At 41.4% G+C, this 14,474-nt stretch overlaps 1 protein-coding gene across 1 annotated transcript in view; it reads left to right on the top strand.

Annotated features, from left to right (window-relative positions):
- LOC147438104 (CDP-diacylglycerol--glycerol-3-phosphate 3-phosphatidyltransferase 2-like) overlaps window positions 1–11,560 on the top strand; it is a 55,541-nt gene extending 43,981 nt beyond the window's left edge. Inside the window, exons 4-7 of the mRNA XM_086487461.1 lie at window positions 9,995–10,108; window positions 10,211–10,267; window positions 10,367–10,452; window positions 10,803–11,560. Of these exons, the coding sequence (XP_086343587.1) occupies window positions 9,995–10,108; window positions 10,211–10,267; window positions 10,367–10,452; window positions 10,803–10,926 (381 nt within the window). The 3' untranslated portion in view covers window positions 10,927–11,560. The remainder of the gene's footprint in view (window positions 1–9,994; window positions 10,109–10,210; window positions 10,268–10,366; window positions 10,453–10,802) is intronic.
- The last annotated feature ends 2,914 nt before the right edge of the window (window positions 11,561–14,474 follow it).

Raw genomic sequence — 14,474 nt, 5'->3', positions numbered from 1 at the left:
CCAAGGGGATGGGAGAGGATGGCTAGGGATCTGATGCTGAAGGGGGTACTGCTGAGAAGTTGCCTGTTGAGCGGGAAGCTCCTGCTGCCTCTTCTGCCAGAAAGTGCTAACTTGGGTTTGCTTATATATAAACTTAGCAAAATTGCCCTACCTACTTTTGTTGGAAAGTCACTTAAAAATAATAAGTGAAAATACCAATAAATAGGCTAAATGCATTGGAAAATTCCCCTAACTGATGCTAATGGATTCTGATGGGAATTCTGATGATCATGTTGTGTGCAATCGGAGGATATGCATCTATGCTAAGTGACTGGGCATGCACGGTTTACGAATAGACTCACAAAAGTGCCAGATCACTGCTAATCTAAACTGACTGAACCCTGTTGTGGTGTAGCTTGTCCACGGACACATAGGGTTGGAATGTGTCACGTGACAGAGCATTCCCCTTAAAGTAAGAGGCAGCTCTCCGAATCTTGGAGTGCTCTGAGTAGCGTCCTCCCTCGAAAGCGATGTCAAACTGTTGTATAAAAGACAAAGCCTTCGAAGCATCTGAGTATCCTGAAAAAGTATCAAATTTGATAGAGTGTCCACCTTCCTTAAACTCTCCGACTTTCTTGCTTTTATCTTCCAGAAAGTCATACTGGTTGGCTTAATAAAAATTCTTCTTGTTCGTATAAAAGTTTCCGTCATTTGAGTCTGAACTGTCTGTAGACGAGTCCTCAGTAGAATTGTTAGGCGAGATTTAGACTTCTTTGCCTTTTTCTTGCCCTTTCCGAAGCGTTGTTTCTTGCTTCCTTTTTGCCTTTTCTATCTTCTTGGCTCGAATCTGAAGAGCTAGAAGAACTGTCAGAAGAAGAAGAAGAAGAAGAAGAACGGGTACTCCTTCAAAGTGAACACACTTCTTCTGTTTCTTGGCTTTGTCAAATGTCGACTGACGACCCAAATAACCCGGGAAGTCAGTGCCTTTCTTCTGCTTTTTGCCGTGCTTTTTAGCTTTCTTTTGCGCGTTAAAAAGCTGAGCAATTCGTGCATCAACCACCTCTTCTAATTCCTTCTCTGAATATTTCTTGTGAGCAGAAGGTTTCTTGAGAGCGGGTTTCAGTGGTGGTGTTGTGGTCTTTTGCCACTGCGCATGCACTTTCTGAAAAGAAAAGTCGCTCATATATTTTGCCAACTTCGGGTCCTTTGCAAAACTGAGCATCATATTCGTTGCATCGCCAATCAATTGACGACGCTTCATCTCTCTTTGCTCCGCCTGAGTAGGCCGAGGCGGGCCATACTCTCTGCCGGAATCTTCGTTGTGATCCCTGCCCGCATCTCCAGATGCAGAGGGAGTGGACTGATCCTTGCGTGAAGCCATAGGTGCCGCGGAAAAAAATTGGGATCGGATTTCCCGTAGAAGAGAAATCGGCCGTGCTCTGATACCACTGAAACAGACTTGGACACTCAAGTCAAGAATCAATCACGACAGCACCAAATAACCACTTCAAAACAATTCACAGATCACAATAGATTTGCACTGTCCCGGTGGAGTTCTGTGCCTAGAGATATTGGCCCCAAAGACTAGCGCCCCTTTCGGTATTTCTTTATGTATTAATCAATGTCAAAGTACAAGAGAGCGGTTAGGGTTTCACTCTCAGACTCTGCGTCCAGATGCTCTACAGAGTGAGCCCTAAAAGCACTTATTTAAAGATTACAAGGGATGCCCAAAAGCAGAGCCCCAAAAGCTTTCAAAACAAAGGCAAAAATTCTTTCTCTCTCTCTCAAAGAGTAAAAATAAAGCAAATCAATTTCTCTCTCCCCTTGCCCATGCGTAGAGAAAAGCAGCCCAATTTGCGTCGCTTGCTGGCCTTTTTTTCTGTCGTGAATCCCGCCGCAATTTCCGGAATCCGTACTGCTCACCACGTGGCATTTCAGCCACCTGTTTTAGGGTTTTCAGCCACATTAGGGTTTCAGCCAGCAGTCAGGGTTAGGGTTTCCAGAAATTAGGGTTTCTGTCAGAAATTAGCATTTCTGCTCTCGGTAGCCACGTCATCACTTTGTGACACGTACACTGTCACGTCAGCATGTCAACGGAATTTGCGGATCCATACACTGCTACCATGTGGCGTTCCTACCGCCAGAGTGTGTGAGTGGGCAGATTTTAGGGTTTGCAGAATTTTTAGGGTTTTTGGCAGAAATTAGGGTTTCTGCTGTCAGTAGCCACGTCATCACTTCGTGACAGTCTAATTTTCAGAAACCCTAATTTTCAGAAACCCTAATTTCTGGAAACCCTAATTTTGCAGAAACCCTAACTGCTGGCTGAAACCCTAAAAGTTGGCGCTAGTGCCACGTGGCAGCAGCAGTACGGATTTCCGGAAAAAAAGCGGGCTGCTTTTCCCTCTTCCAAGCGACGCTATTTGCGTTTTTTTTTGGCTACGCATGAGAGAGAGAGAGAGAGAGAGAGAGAGAGAGAGAGAGAGCGTCATTGCTTTAATTTTATTAAAAGCCACCAGAGAGAGCTTGTGAGAGAGAACACTTGCTTTTGATTTTGAAAGCTTTTTGGGCATCCCTTGTAACTTTAAATAAGTGGTTTGGACATTCACTTATGAGAGCATCTGGACGCAGAGTTTGAGAGTGAATCCAGACCCACTCTCTTGTACTTTGAACTGATTAATACAAAAAGAAATACCGAAAGGGACGCCAGTCTTTGGGGCCAATATCTCTAGGCACGGAACTCCGCTGGGCCAGTGCAAATCTATTGTGATCTGTGAATCGTTTGAAGTGGTTATTTGGTGCTGTCACGATTGATTCTTGACTTGGAGTGTCCAAGTCTGTTACAGTGGTATCGAGCACGTCCGATTTCTCTTCTACGGGAAATCCGATCCCCAATTTTTTTTCCGTAGCACCTATGGCTTCACGCAAGGATCAATCGACTCCCTCTGCATCTGGAGATGCGAGCAGGGATCACAACGAAGATTCTGACACAGAGTATGGCCCGCCTCGGCCTACTCAGGCGAAGCAAAGAGAGATGAAGCGTTGTCAATTGATCGGCGATGCAACAAAGATGATGCTCAGTTTTGCAAAGGATCCGAAATTGGCAAAATATATGAGCAAGACTTCTTTTCGGGAACTTCATGCATAGTGGCAGAAAACCACTCCACCACCACTGGCTGAAACCCTAAAAGTTGGTGCCAGTGCCACGTGGTAGCAGCAGTACGGATTTCCGGAAAAAAAGCATGCTGCTTTTCCCTCTTCCAAGCGACGCTATTTGCTTTTTTTTTTTGGCTACGCATGGTGGGGGGGGGAGAGAGAGAGAGAGAGAGAGAGAGAGAGAGAGAGAGAGAGAGAGAGAGAGAGAGAGAGAGCATCATTAATTTTATTTTATTAAAAGCCACACAGAGAGAGTTTGTGAGAGAGAACACTTGTTTTTTATTTTGAAAGCTTTTGGGGCTCTGCTTTTGGGCATCCCTTGTAACTTTAAATAAGTGGTTTGGGCATTCACTTCTGAGAGTATCTGGACGCAGAGTCTGAGAGTGAATCCCGACCCACTCTCTTGTACTTTGAACTGATTAATACAAAAAGAAATACCAAAAGGGGCGCCAGTCTTTGGGGCCAATATTTTTAGGCACGGAACTCCGCCGGGCCAATGCAAATCTATTGTGATCTGTGAATTGTTTGAAGTGGTTATTTGGTGCTGTCGCAATTGATTCTTGACTTGGAGTGTCCAAATCTGTTACAGAGACTTGCCACGTCACCAGTTTGTGACAGAATGTATTTCAGGTTCTTCAATAGAGCATGTCAATAGAATTTGCGGGTCCGTACACTGCTACCACGTGGCATTTCTGCCGCCAGGGTGTGTGTGTGTCCGGGGGCGTGCCACATCACCAGTTTGTGACAAAATGCATTTCAGGTTTCTTTCAATAGGTTCCTTATGTTGATACTATGTATGAGCTTGAGACTATAATGGATTCTAAGATGCAGTATGGAAGCCATATTGTGGAAATGTGCACTCTGGAAGTGTATGAAATAATTGAGGCTTTTGAAAATGGGAAAGGATTCAATGTCAATGAAGGACCGAAAGTGTGAATAGAGACCAAGTTTAAAACTATGGCAAAGAAAGTAAGACCTATGGCCTTGCTTTTACCAGCAAATTCCAAGCAAAAGCTAGAAGCAGCCTCTTTGCAACCAAATCTCAGGGATCCAAAAAGAACATCACAGAGACTTATAATGGAATCCCTAAAAGAACTTAAGGTTGTTTGTGAGGAGTTTTTAACACAAGAAGAGTAGAGGTGTTTTACAGAAATGCTCTGAAGACGTTGCTGCATGAGATAGGAGGTGTTGATTTAGTGTTGTTGCCCTGATGGTGATCTTCACTGTCCTTCATGTACCTTGGAATTTACGTCCAATTCCGGTCCCAAAGCACATTTGCCAAAGTTGATAGAGATACTCAATGAGAAGATTAACATGCTTATTTTGGAGCCTTCTTGCACACCATATTCAAACAGGTGGTTCAATGTGCCTAAGAATAATGGAGACTTGCGTTTCATTCAAGATATGTAACTTGTAAACAAGGTTACCGTTAGGAATATGGGTATAAGACCAATCGTGGATGAATTTACAGAGGCATTTGCAGGAAGGGCAATTTATTCAATGGAAGACCTCTATTTCATGTATGATCAATTTCAACTAGCTATTGAAATCAGAGATTTGACAACAATGAAAACACCTTTGGGATTGATGAGGATGTGTACCTTACCTCAAGGAGCAACTAATTCAATTGCACATATGATGAACATGATGAATAAAGTTCTACGTGACTTCATACCTCAAATCACAATGCCATTTCTTGATGATGTGCCTATCAAAGGATGTGAATAGAAAGACAAAGATGAAACTATGGGTTCGAGGGGGTGCCTTAAATTTGTTGCAAGCCGTACTGAAGATTGTGAGAAGATTTTGACAAGGAAGAAGTCAATCTTACCCTATCAGGGCAAAAGTCTATATTTGGAGTCATTGAAGTACTAATTGTGGGGCATATGTGTGGTCCTTATGTTAGAAGGCCTTGTCCAGCGAAGGTGGATGGAGTTAAAAACATGAAAGAAACATATACAACAATAATTGAAGTGTGAAGATTTTTGGATGCATGTGTCCTCTATCTTATTTGGATACCACATTATGCGCATGATACAAAAGCCATGAGAAAGTTAAAGAAGCTACTTCTTTCATCACCAACCTTGAGGAAGGTAGACTCTGCATGCGGAAGACCTATGGTTGTGAAAGTAGATACAAGTCCTACAAGGATTGGATGGGCAATAGGACAAAAGGAATAAGGTATGTGGTGAGATTTGGGGCCAAGGTTTTGGGTTCTCGCCCAACACAATTATGCATAGGTGAAAAGGACATTATGAGGTGTTGTTACAGCATTAACGTGTGACAAGGGAGTACTTAATAGAGGCAACAGTTATTGTGGAAACTGATTGTTTACTTGTCCTTTGCATGATAACAACTTATTCAACTCCTAACATTGCTATTTTACGATGGATTGCTTACGTAAAGTCATTGAATCTAGAGTTTACGCATATTACAGGGAAGGATAATCCAATAGCAGATATGCTATCCACAACAATGTATGAAGATGAAGAGAACATGGTTGTTGATGGAGATGATGTAGGTACAAAGTTTTACATCATTGCTCATACTAAGGGTGATCAAATGTATTTGGTAACATCACTTGAGCCATTTCAAGAGGAGACGTATGAGATTGAGTGGTTTGTTATTGGTCGCTACTTCAGTACCTTGCAAAAGCGAGAAGATTGGTCTGAATAGGAATTCAAGAGGATAAGAAGGAAGACATATGGATACTTTTTGAAGAATGGATACTTGTGGAAGCTTACAAAACAAAGGGGTGGAATCCCACGAAGAGTAGCACGTGACAAGGACACTCAAATGAAGCTTATTAAGGAGTTTCATGAGAGTATATTGGCTGGTAATCGAGGTGTATGGGCAACATTTGCCAAATTGAAAGAAAGGTATTCGTGGAAAGGAATGCACAAAGATGTATGTCAATATGTGCAGTCTTGTGTAACCTATCAAATTTATTTAAATGTAAGGCATTGTGATGGGCACCCTACTTACCCATTAGCCATGCATTACAAATGGGTGGTGGATCTGGTTACTATGCTTTTGGGATTATGGCAAATGCGATACATAGTTCTTACAAGAGAAGATTTGTCAAACCAAGTGGAAGGTCGTGCATTAAGGACAAAGACTGTAGAGAGAGTATTTTCTTCTTGAAGATATAATTTGTCGTTATGGCTATGTTGGAAAAATAACAGCAGATAGGGTGAGTTGGATGCCGAGGAAGCCAAGGAGTTCTTTTCCAGGTCGGGCATCACTATTCCTTACAATCCAGAAGGGAACGGAAAATTTGACTGTGGACATTCTCCTATCATTAAAGCTTTGGCTAAGGCTTGCAAAAGTAAACTAGGAGAGTGGCTTAGATTATTGCCTTATGCTTTATGGGCTGATTGTACAACGCATAGCTCAATCACTGGTTATATGCTTGTTGAGTTGATGTATGGTCAGAAGCCTATAATGCCAATTGAGGATGTGTTTCCTACATGGAATGTATTGCCTTGGGAGGATGGAATGAGTAGGGAAGGCCTTCTTGCTTTGCGAAGACAACAGGTAGAAAGAAGACCCGAAGATATTGAGCTTGTAGTATCATGATTAAAAGATGCAAGATTGAAGAATAAAGATAGATTTGACAAGAGGCACAAGCTTAGGCAAAGGATATTGAGGAAGGTGATTGGGTGCTGATGTATGACAGTAGTCTTGATAACCAACACTCAACAATAAGGAAGCTTGCATGGGAATGCAACTTATATCTTGTGTGAGTTAGATGGGACAGAATTGAGAATTCCCATTGCGGGAAAAAGAAATAAACTCTTCAAAAGACGAGGGATGTTGATCCGTTTGATGCACAAGCGAGTCAAGAAGATGATGGATATGGAACTATGCAAGTTGAGGATGAAATTGAATATATATTATTTGACAATGAGTTTTGATGCTCACCAACGACTATTGTAGCACATGCCAGAGGATGTGCAGGTGTAGAGGGGGGAGATGTTGTGCTGCGGCATGTTTACAATGTGAATTTAAATGTTCATCTCACTCTTATGCTTTTTGGTATGTGGGACCAAATGCTACAGAATACATAGTGTCATATGTGTGAGAACAACTTCCACGGTCATAGTTATGTACATACCTTACCAAGGAGGTGAGGCCTTGGATGTGGCATTATGGCATGTTTTCTCGCAATAAAATATGTCTAATTTAGTTTACAAATGTACATATGTCATGTGCGTGGAGATGACACACTTGTTTTGCCTAGAAAGTTCAAAGAGGGCGATCTCGGCCAAAGATAGCAAGTTTCATGCATGGCCGTAAAATATGTGTCCAAATTGCTTGCCAAGTGGAAAAATGAGGTTCAACATGTAATTTGAGCCCAAAGGGACTTTTCTACAAATTTAGAGATTTTTGTTTGGGCTTTTTACGAACAAAAAAAGGGCATTCTTGGGTTAAAAATGGCCATAAAGTGGTCAAAAATAGCTCAAAATGCCACGTCAATGATGGTGTCGTCATTGTTCAAGATGGGGGAGAGTTCATAGAGCCAAAAATGACCTCTTTTGGATATCTAACGAAGGAGCTACAACCATTGCAAGAGAGGGTGCTAGTGCATTTTCACCGCATGTTCGAGGTTGTGAAGCCACCAATTAGGGTTTAATCTCCTCAGACAACCATTTGGGCTTGTGTAATGAGGTTCTGAAGCTTCCATGAAATGATCACAATGAAGAATTGAAGCGTAAATTTAGAGTTTTTAACAGAGCGAAAGAACATTGCATCTGTGCAATTGGGAGCGAGGTTACACCAAATCTTCACACACACAAGAGTTTTGAGTTGATCTTGGTTGTTTTCTAGAGTGTGGCTTTCATGGCTGGAGTTTTGTTCTTTTCGAGCGTTTCTCTTGCTTCCAAAGTTGGACGATTCCCTTGATTTTGCTACAAACATTCACAATCAGAGGCCTGGTGATTTCCTAGTGGCACTACGTACTTCTTGACGTCTTCCCTACAAGAGTTATGAGAGGCTTTAGTTGTTCACTTTGGGGAGATCTTGGCAGCTCCACCCCCTCTTGCATAAGAAGCTAGACAAGCACGCAATCTTTTTCTTGCTCCAATCATTTCCGTACAACAGTCACAAAATTTGGAAGTTGATTTCACTGAGGTGGAATTGCATGCAAGCTTGCTGGACTTGGGCAGATGGAAATCTCCTGGTTGGGATGGGTGTTACATTCTTTGACACTCCAAGCAAGAAATCAATAGCAACACACGAACAGAAACTGCAAACAATCGATTGAACTTCAATAGAGAGAGAAAAAGGGAGTCGACACGGCATGGCGGAGTTCCGAGCCAAGACTCACTGGCCCCAAAGACTTGCGCCCCTTTCCTTATTTCTTTATTATTATGTTTGCTAAGTACAACTCCCCGAGGGTCCAACTCTCTCGGAGACTCTACGTCCAGATGCTCTACGGAAGAGTGACCTCGGGCACTTATGAACAATACAAAGGATGCCCAAAAGGAGATTAACCTCTTTTGTCTTTTAGGCCCCTCGGCCATCTTCAGTAAGTTGGGTCTTTTCTTTTTGTGCTTCTTCTTCTGCTATGGCTGAGGTCCCTTGTTGAAGATTTGTAGGTTGGCTAGGGTTAGGCTCAAGGAGTCCGAACCCCCTTGGTCTTCAGTGGTTGACACGTCAGCAATTTGTGACACTGCCGGTTGGTACTTAATTGCATGTGCGGTGCATCGCCCCCGAGACAATGTCGCATTTGCTTTGGGCTTGCCGCTGCTCCAGGACTTTCATCAGGCAACTGTCATCTGCTTTGCGCCTTGTTTCGCCTCCAGACTCAGATTTTGGGCTATGTGGACCATATGGCACCAACGTAACTACTAGATGTTTCAAGCCATGGAAATTGACCCTTCTCCTTCAAATTTTTGCTTGGAGAAGCGATACACTTTGCTCATGATGTAAGAGACATCTCACTTGATGCTTATAGGATTTACTGTTTCTAGTTCTAGGAGCCTCATGGTGCTTCATTTTTTGTATCTCTTATGTATTGTGGGTTTTCCTCGGTTTGAGGTTTCCCACCTGTAAATTAAATAAAGAATTACCACAAAAAAATAAATTGTGTAGGGCAATGTCTGTGTGTGTTTTGGGGTGAAGGGAAGCTAAGGGAAGGGTCGGTCTATAAACATCAGATATCAGAGATAAAAGTGTTTGGGAGGTGACCCTCGAACATTTTGACAATCTTTAGTCAGTTCTTGTTGCTGCCTCCATTGTGTGAAGAGCTCGAGATTTTGTTGCGTTGTTTTGCAAAGTGTTACAACAAACTCTTAACTGGGAGCTCACTGGCACCTGTCTCCAACTCTTCATCACTCCTTTTTTTGTTTGTTATTCACATTCATGGGTGTTTGTTTTTCATAGTTGATTTCCTGTAAGATTAGACAAACTTGTCGGAAGACTTAGCAACTGAAGTCTGAGCTCAGAGGGCCTAGTACAAATTTCTTGATACTCGTAATTTCCAACTACAAAATTGAATAGTACTTTAGTCCATCACTGTCTGTGTCTAAAGTGATGTTTGTCTGTGCCTCTTTCATTGTTTCAAAGAGAGGTGGTAATGAACTTCAAAAGCTATAAGAGAGAGGGGTCGGACATGGGGTACGTGTTTATTCTTCCAAGAGGTTCCTTGAAAAAGGGGAGATAAAGACTTAGAAGTCAGAAAAAATAAAACATTACCTGGAATTTAACATATAAGAAAGATAAAATACTGTAGACTTGCTTAAACAACGTGATACTATTGTCTTTGACAGGCATAATTTTATGGCAAAAAGTCTTCTCTTTTCAGTTTTTAAATACAAAACTCTGTATGTAAGGGAACTCAACAGCACACTGCTTGCAGCTAATGGTTGCGACAACTTTGGTTCTGTTATGTACGAAGCCTCTTCATATTTCATGGGCATCTGACACTCCTTGGCTTATTCCTTTACCATCGACAGCCATCATTGGGAGAGAGGTGAAAGACTGGTTTCCTGTAGTTTGGTTTACAATAAGTACGGCATAGAAATTCTTTTGCAAGTTACTTTAGTTTACCATGACAAGTTTCACATGGTTCCAGATTACTATGTCTGCTGTCCGGGAGTGGGCTGCAAGCCAAGGTGAAATCTTGCAATCGGTGAGTATTTTTGAAGAGGGTATAGATGATTCAATTACTTATAAAGGTTTTGCATCTGTCTTCATCAGAGTATCATTGGTCCTTTGGGCTTCAATACAGGCTGTGGCTGTGAATAAACTGGGCAAAGTGAAAACAGCTTTTCAGATGGCTGCTCTGACAGTACTTCTTGTGACTAGGAGTGGCAGGTATCTTCCTGGCTTCCTTTTCTTTCAATTTGATCCAGGTGCTTTTACTTCAGCTGCAACAATTGTGGAAATCTGACACTTGTGTTAAAATGGAAGCTCGTGCTTTTGCTGATAGATCAAAGCTTTAATCAATGGGTTGATGGCTATTCCGTACTCTTGCATGCCTCTTATGTGTAGCTTGCATGCATGCCTTGCAGTGTGCCATTGTTTTTGTTTGCATTGAGAAAGATAATTAATTTGTTCAAAGATTTAAGATGTGACAGCCTTTAACCCAGTGACATTGTGATACCAAGTTTATCTGTTGTTTAATGCATTGCTTTTAGTATGCTATTTCGTTTTTCCAATGGCAGTGAAGCTGGAAGCGCTTCTGTACTGATGGCGATCGGTGTGGGCCTGCTGTATATTTCTGCGATGCTTGCAGTTTGGTCTTTGTTTGTCTACATGAAGGCCATCTGGGGGGTGTTGGTAAGGTAGAGATGGGTACTTGTATGTTATGTTTCTCGTCAGAAGTTGTGTTGGGATGGCGGATAGATTCTGGAGTTCGCAAGATTGTCTAGTACCGGAGTTTCATGAGGATGCTGAGATGGAGTACATCTGATATCCCGTTGCAGTACATGCAACTGCTGACATTTGAGCTTTAGTCATCACCTTACATGCACGTGCCTTGGCGCGAGTGCCAGGATGTATGTTATACAGATTTGAGTTTGATTCCTTTCCGTCATTTATGAAGAAAGGGGGGCAACTGGTCCAAAGAATAATTACACAGGATGCATGTTATGCAGATTTGAGTTTGATTCAGGGAGGCGATTGGTTAAAAGAGTGATTATATCTGAGGACTAGCAGACCCTTAAAAGGGGTTCTGAAATTTTTTGAACTCAATTCAATATGTACAAGGAACAGGCCATGTGACTGATCATTTGTTTTGCTGAGCTCAGAAAGAAGTAAAACAGGAGCGGCTCTCTCTCTCTCTCTCTCTCTCTCTCTCTCTCTCTCTCTCTCTGGATTTTACTAAGAGATGTACAACCATGGCATTTCGAACTCAATAACGCTAGGTGAAGACCAACAGTGTATATTTTGCTGGACATTGAATGCAGACTTGTTATCATCTTATGAACTTGGCTCAAATAGAAATTTTGCTCCCGAGGCTCTATGCATAAGTTCATGATTTCATCAAGACTTTTCCTGTACAGTCTCCCTGCTAGCAACTTGTACATTGCCGATTGCCAACCATGGTTCAAATAGAATTGGAGTACCAACTATGAATAGCACTATTTGATATTTGCTTATATAGCGATGTTTGCCAACTATGCTGGGTGGGCATGGCGGATGTGCACGCATTAGTTTAGTGCTGGAACAGTTATAGCAGTGTCCTTTGGCTGGGGTTTGTATAAGATGGCATGTGCATCTGAAAAGAATCCTTTTGAGAACCTTCTTTACATCAATTTAAAGTTGGTTTCTTGCACTTGATTTGAGCCTCTAAAAAGGAAAGTCTTCCCCAAAGAACGCTATAAGCTTAGAAATATTAGTGCTGCATGTAGGGATGTATCAATTAATTGTAAGTTGCTCCAAGAGTCTTGTCATGTCAAGTGACATGGGTGTGATAATCAAGTTATGTATTTGCATATTCAATGCAAAAATGTCCTTTTTGTGCCTAAGTGTCATGTTTTATGGAGTTTTGCACTAGAACAACACTACTTTGGTGAAAAGGGCTTTGAAAGACCAATGTGTCTTGTTGCCTTCATTTCGTTTATAATTTACATTAGGCATGAAGACTAGGCTTCAGTTCATGTGTGCTCTTTTTTGTAATGTCAGTATTGATCAAACATGGGTTTATAAAGGTGTGAAATTCATTATCTTCGAAGAAGCTGTAGGCACTTTACAACATTTTGAGGAGAGACCTAATTATTCTGCTGATACTTCAGTCTGAACTTATCACATCTCGAGTTTGAAGTACGTTATGAGCAAGACTGAAAAGCTCATTGTTAGCTTCATGCAACGACTCAAATTTTTGGTAGAAAAGAAAGGTTAAGACCAAAAGGAAATGGAAAGAGCTAAGCATGCAGGCAATGGTGCCCCCTAGACTAAATAATTTTGCAAGTTGAGAGTGAAGTGGGGATTTTGATGAGTACCAAAGGTGGACAAACTCTGCCAATTGTTCACAACTATCTCCCAAAACTTGAAAAGGAGGGAAAGCTGACCTTAAGATAGCTTAATTGATAAAATAGAGGAAGCAGATGTCACCCAATGCATGGGTGTACTTCATATATCATCACTCAAACACGTGTTGTGTACGTCGGTGTGGCTACTTTGTACATGCCCTCCAATTCTAAAGGAGAGGTGAAGGAGTGAAGTATGAGTAAATTAATTGGTTAATCAATTGTTGTTGATATTGCCTTACAAAAAATTGAACCTAATCACTTTCCTGAACCACAAGATGTAGGCAAAGGATTTAGTATATGGATGTGGAAATCCTAGTGGCCTCTACCTAGAGCTATGATACCAATTTTGAACTACGCAGTGAAGTAACAATGCACACTTATCTCACAATGGATCATAGGCAAAAGGAGATATAATGTTTGAAAACAAACTAGGTTGTATTAATTGAACAAAATTGGATACATAGTGTCTTCATTTAGGGAATTTGGCTAAGGTGGACATTGTCATAAATCAAGGAGCATAATCCATTGGAGTCGGGTGCAGTTTGGTGGATGTAGAAACCCATAATCAACCCCTACAATCATGGGGTTGATCCTCTATTTAAAGAGTGCATTTTGCATACATTGCCTTTGGGTAAATAAGGTAAAATCTGCCTAAGGTTCAAGGACCATACCATAGGGAGAATGTGACCATGGTTATCATTCCACCCACCAACATATATCAACAAAGAGGAAAATGTGGGAATGTACAGGTCAAATCACTTTAGGGATGCACCTAGGCATTTTTGTGTTCACGGCTTCTAACTCCTTGCAGCATTCATATCAAGAAAAAAATAGGGATGCACCTAGGCATTTTTGTGTTCACGGCTTCTAACTCCTTGCAGCATTCATATCAAGAAAAAAATACTAGTGAGATTGGGACCATGATTGACTTCCATAAAATGTTAAAACATTCATATGACTATCATTTGTAATTTCACAGTTATTGTTTCCCAAAAATCTAACAATTCCATGTAATGTGACATTTAAGTAAGTAAAAGTCCCCTTTAAAAGTGAATCACTTTCTATAGTTCCAAGCTTATAAAAGAGAGAATCTCAAAATTGTGGCATTGTACATCCTTTATTGGCCACTTGATTGAAAAGAGGGGATCATCCAGCAAGATTGCAACTGGGATGCATTAGCTTTAGGAGCAAACACAACATGCAATGGAACATATGAACCACATATCGACTATGACGGACCTGGACAATGGAACCTTCGGAAGATAGAAGAGAAAGAACCCAAGCACTCGAACACCTGATTCATAATGACCAAACCCAAACCATATCTTGAGAAATTCCAAGCCTTGCCATACGCGTCTTCTCTTAGAACGGCTTACTTAGCTCATCGACCACTAGCAAACAGGCTTGTGTATGTGGGAAATGGATCTCGTCTCTTAGTAAAAATTGCATCCTACCTAGTGCCTGCAATATGAAATGGATGCTTGGAGAGCACAGTGGACACTGGCACTAGCAATGGCAATGGTAAAGATACATATGATTTATTACGTTTAAGAGCGTACATATGAGCTTCATCCACCATAACTATTTTATTTTGATGCACATCAGCATTGATTGTTAGTTCTAAAAAGGGCCTGTTATTTCTTTGTGCATGCATGTTCGTGGGATGGAAGAGCAAGAGACACTGGTTTCCTAATAGATCTCAAAACCTTTCAAACGTTAGCCAAACTGACAAATGTACTTCAGTATTCCATCAGGTAGATGCAGACCCTACAAGGAAACACCGTGCGCAAAATTCTTAGAGATGATGCTAACAACATTGGATATTCTAGTAAAGGAATTAGCAACGCTCTAATGACTCCAGCT

The sequence above is a fragment of the Adiantum capillus-veneris genome, chromosome 17 (genome assembly GCF_014529385.1).
Source record: "Adiantum capillus-veneris isolate H3 chromosome 17, ASM1452938v2, whole genome shotgun sequence".
NCBI lineage: Eukaryota > Viridiplantae > Streptophyta > Polypodiopsida > Polypodiales > Pteridaceae > Adiantum > Adiantum capillus-veneris.
Note: the sequence above shows the minus strand (reverse complement) of the source record. Positions and strands in the feature narration are given on the sequence as shown.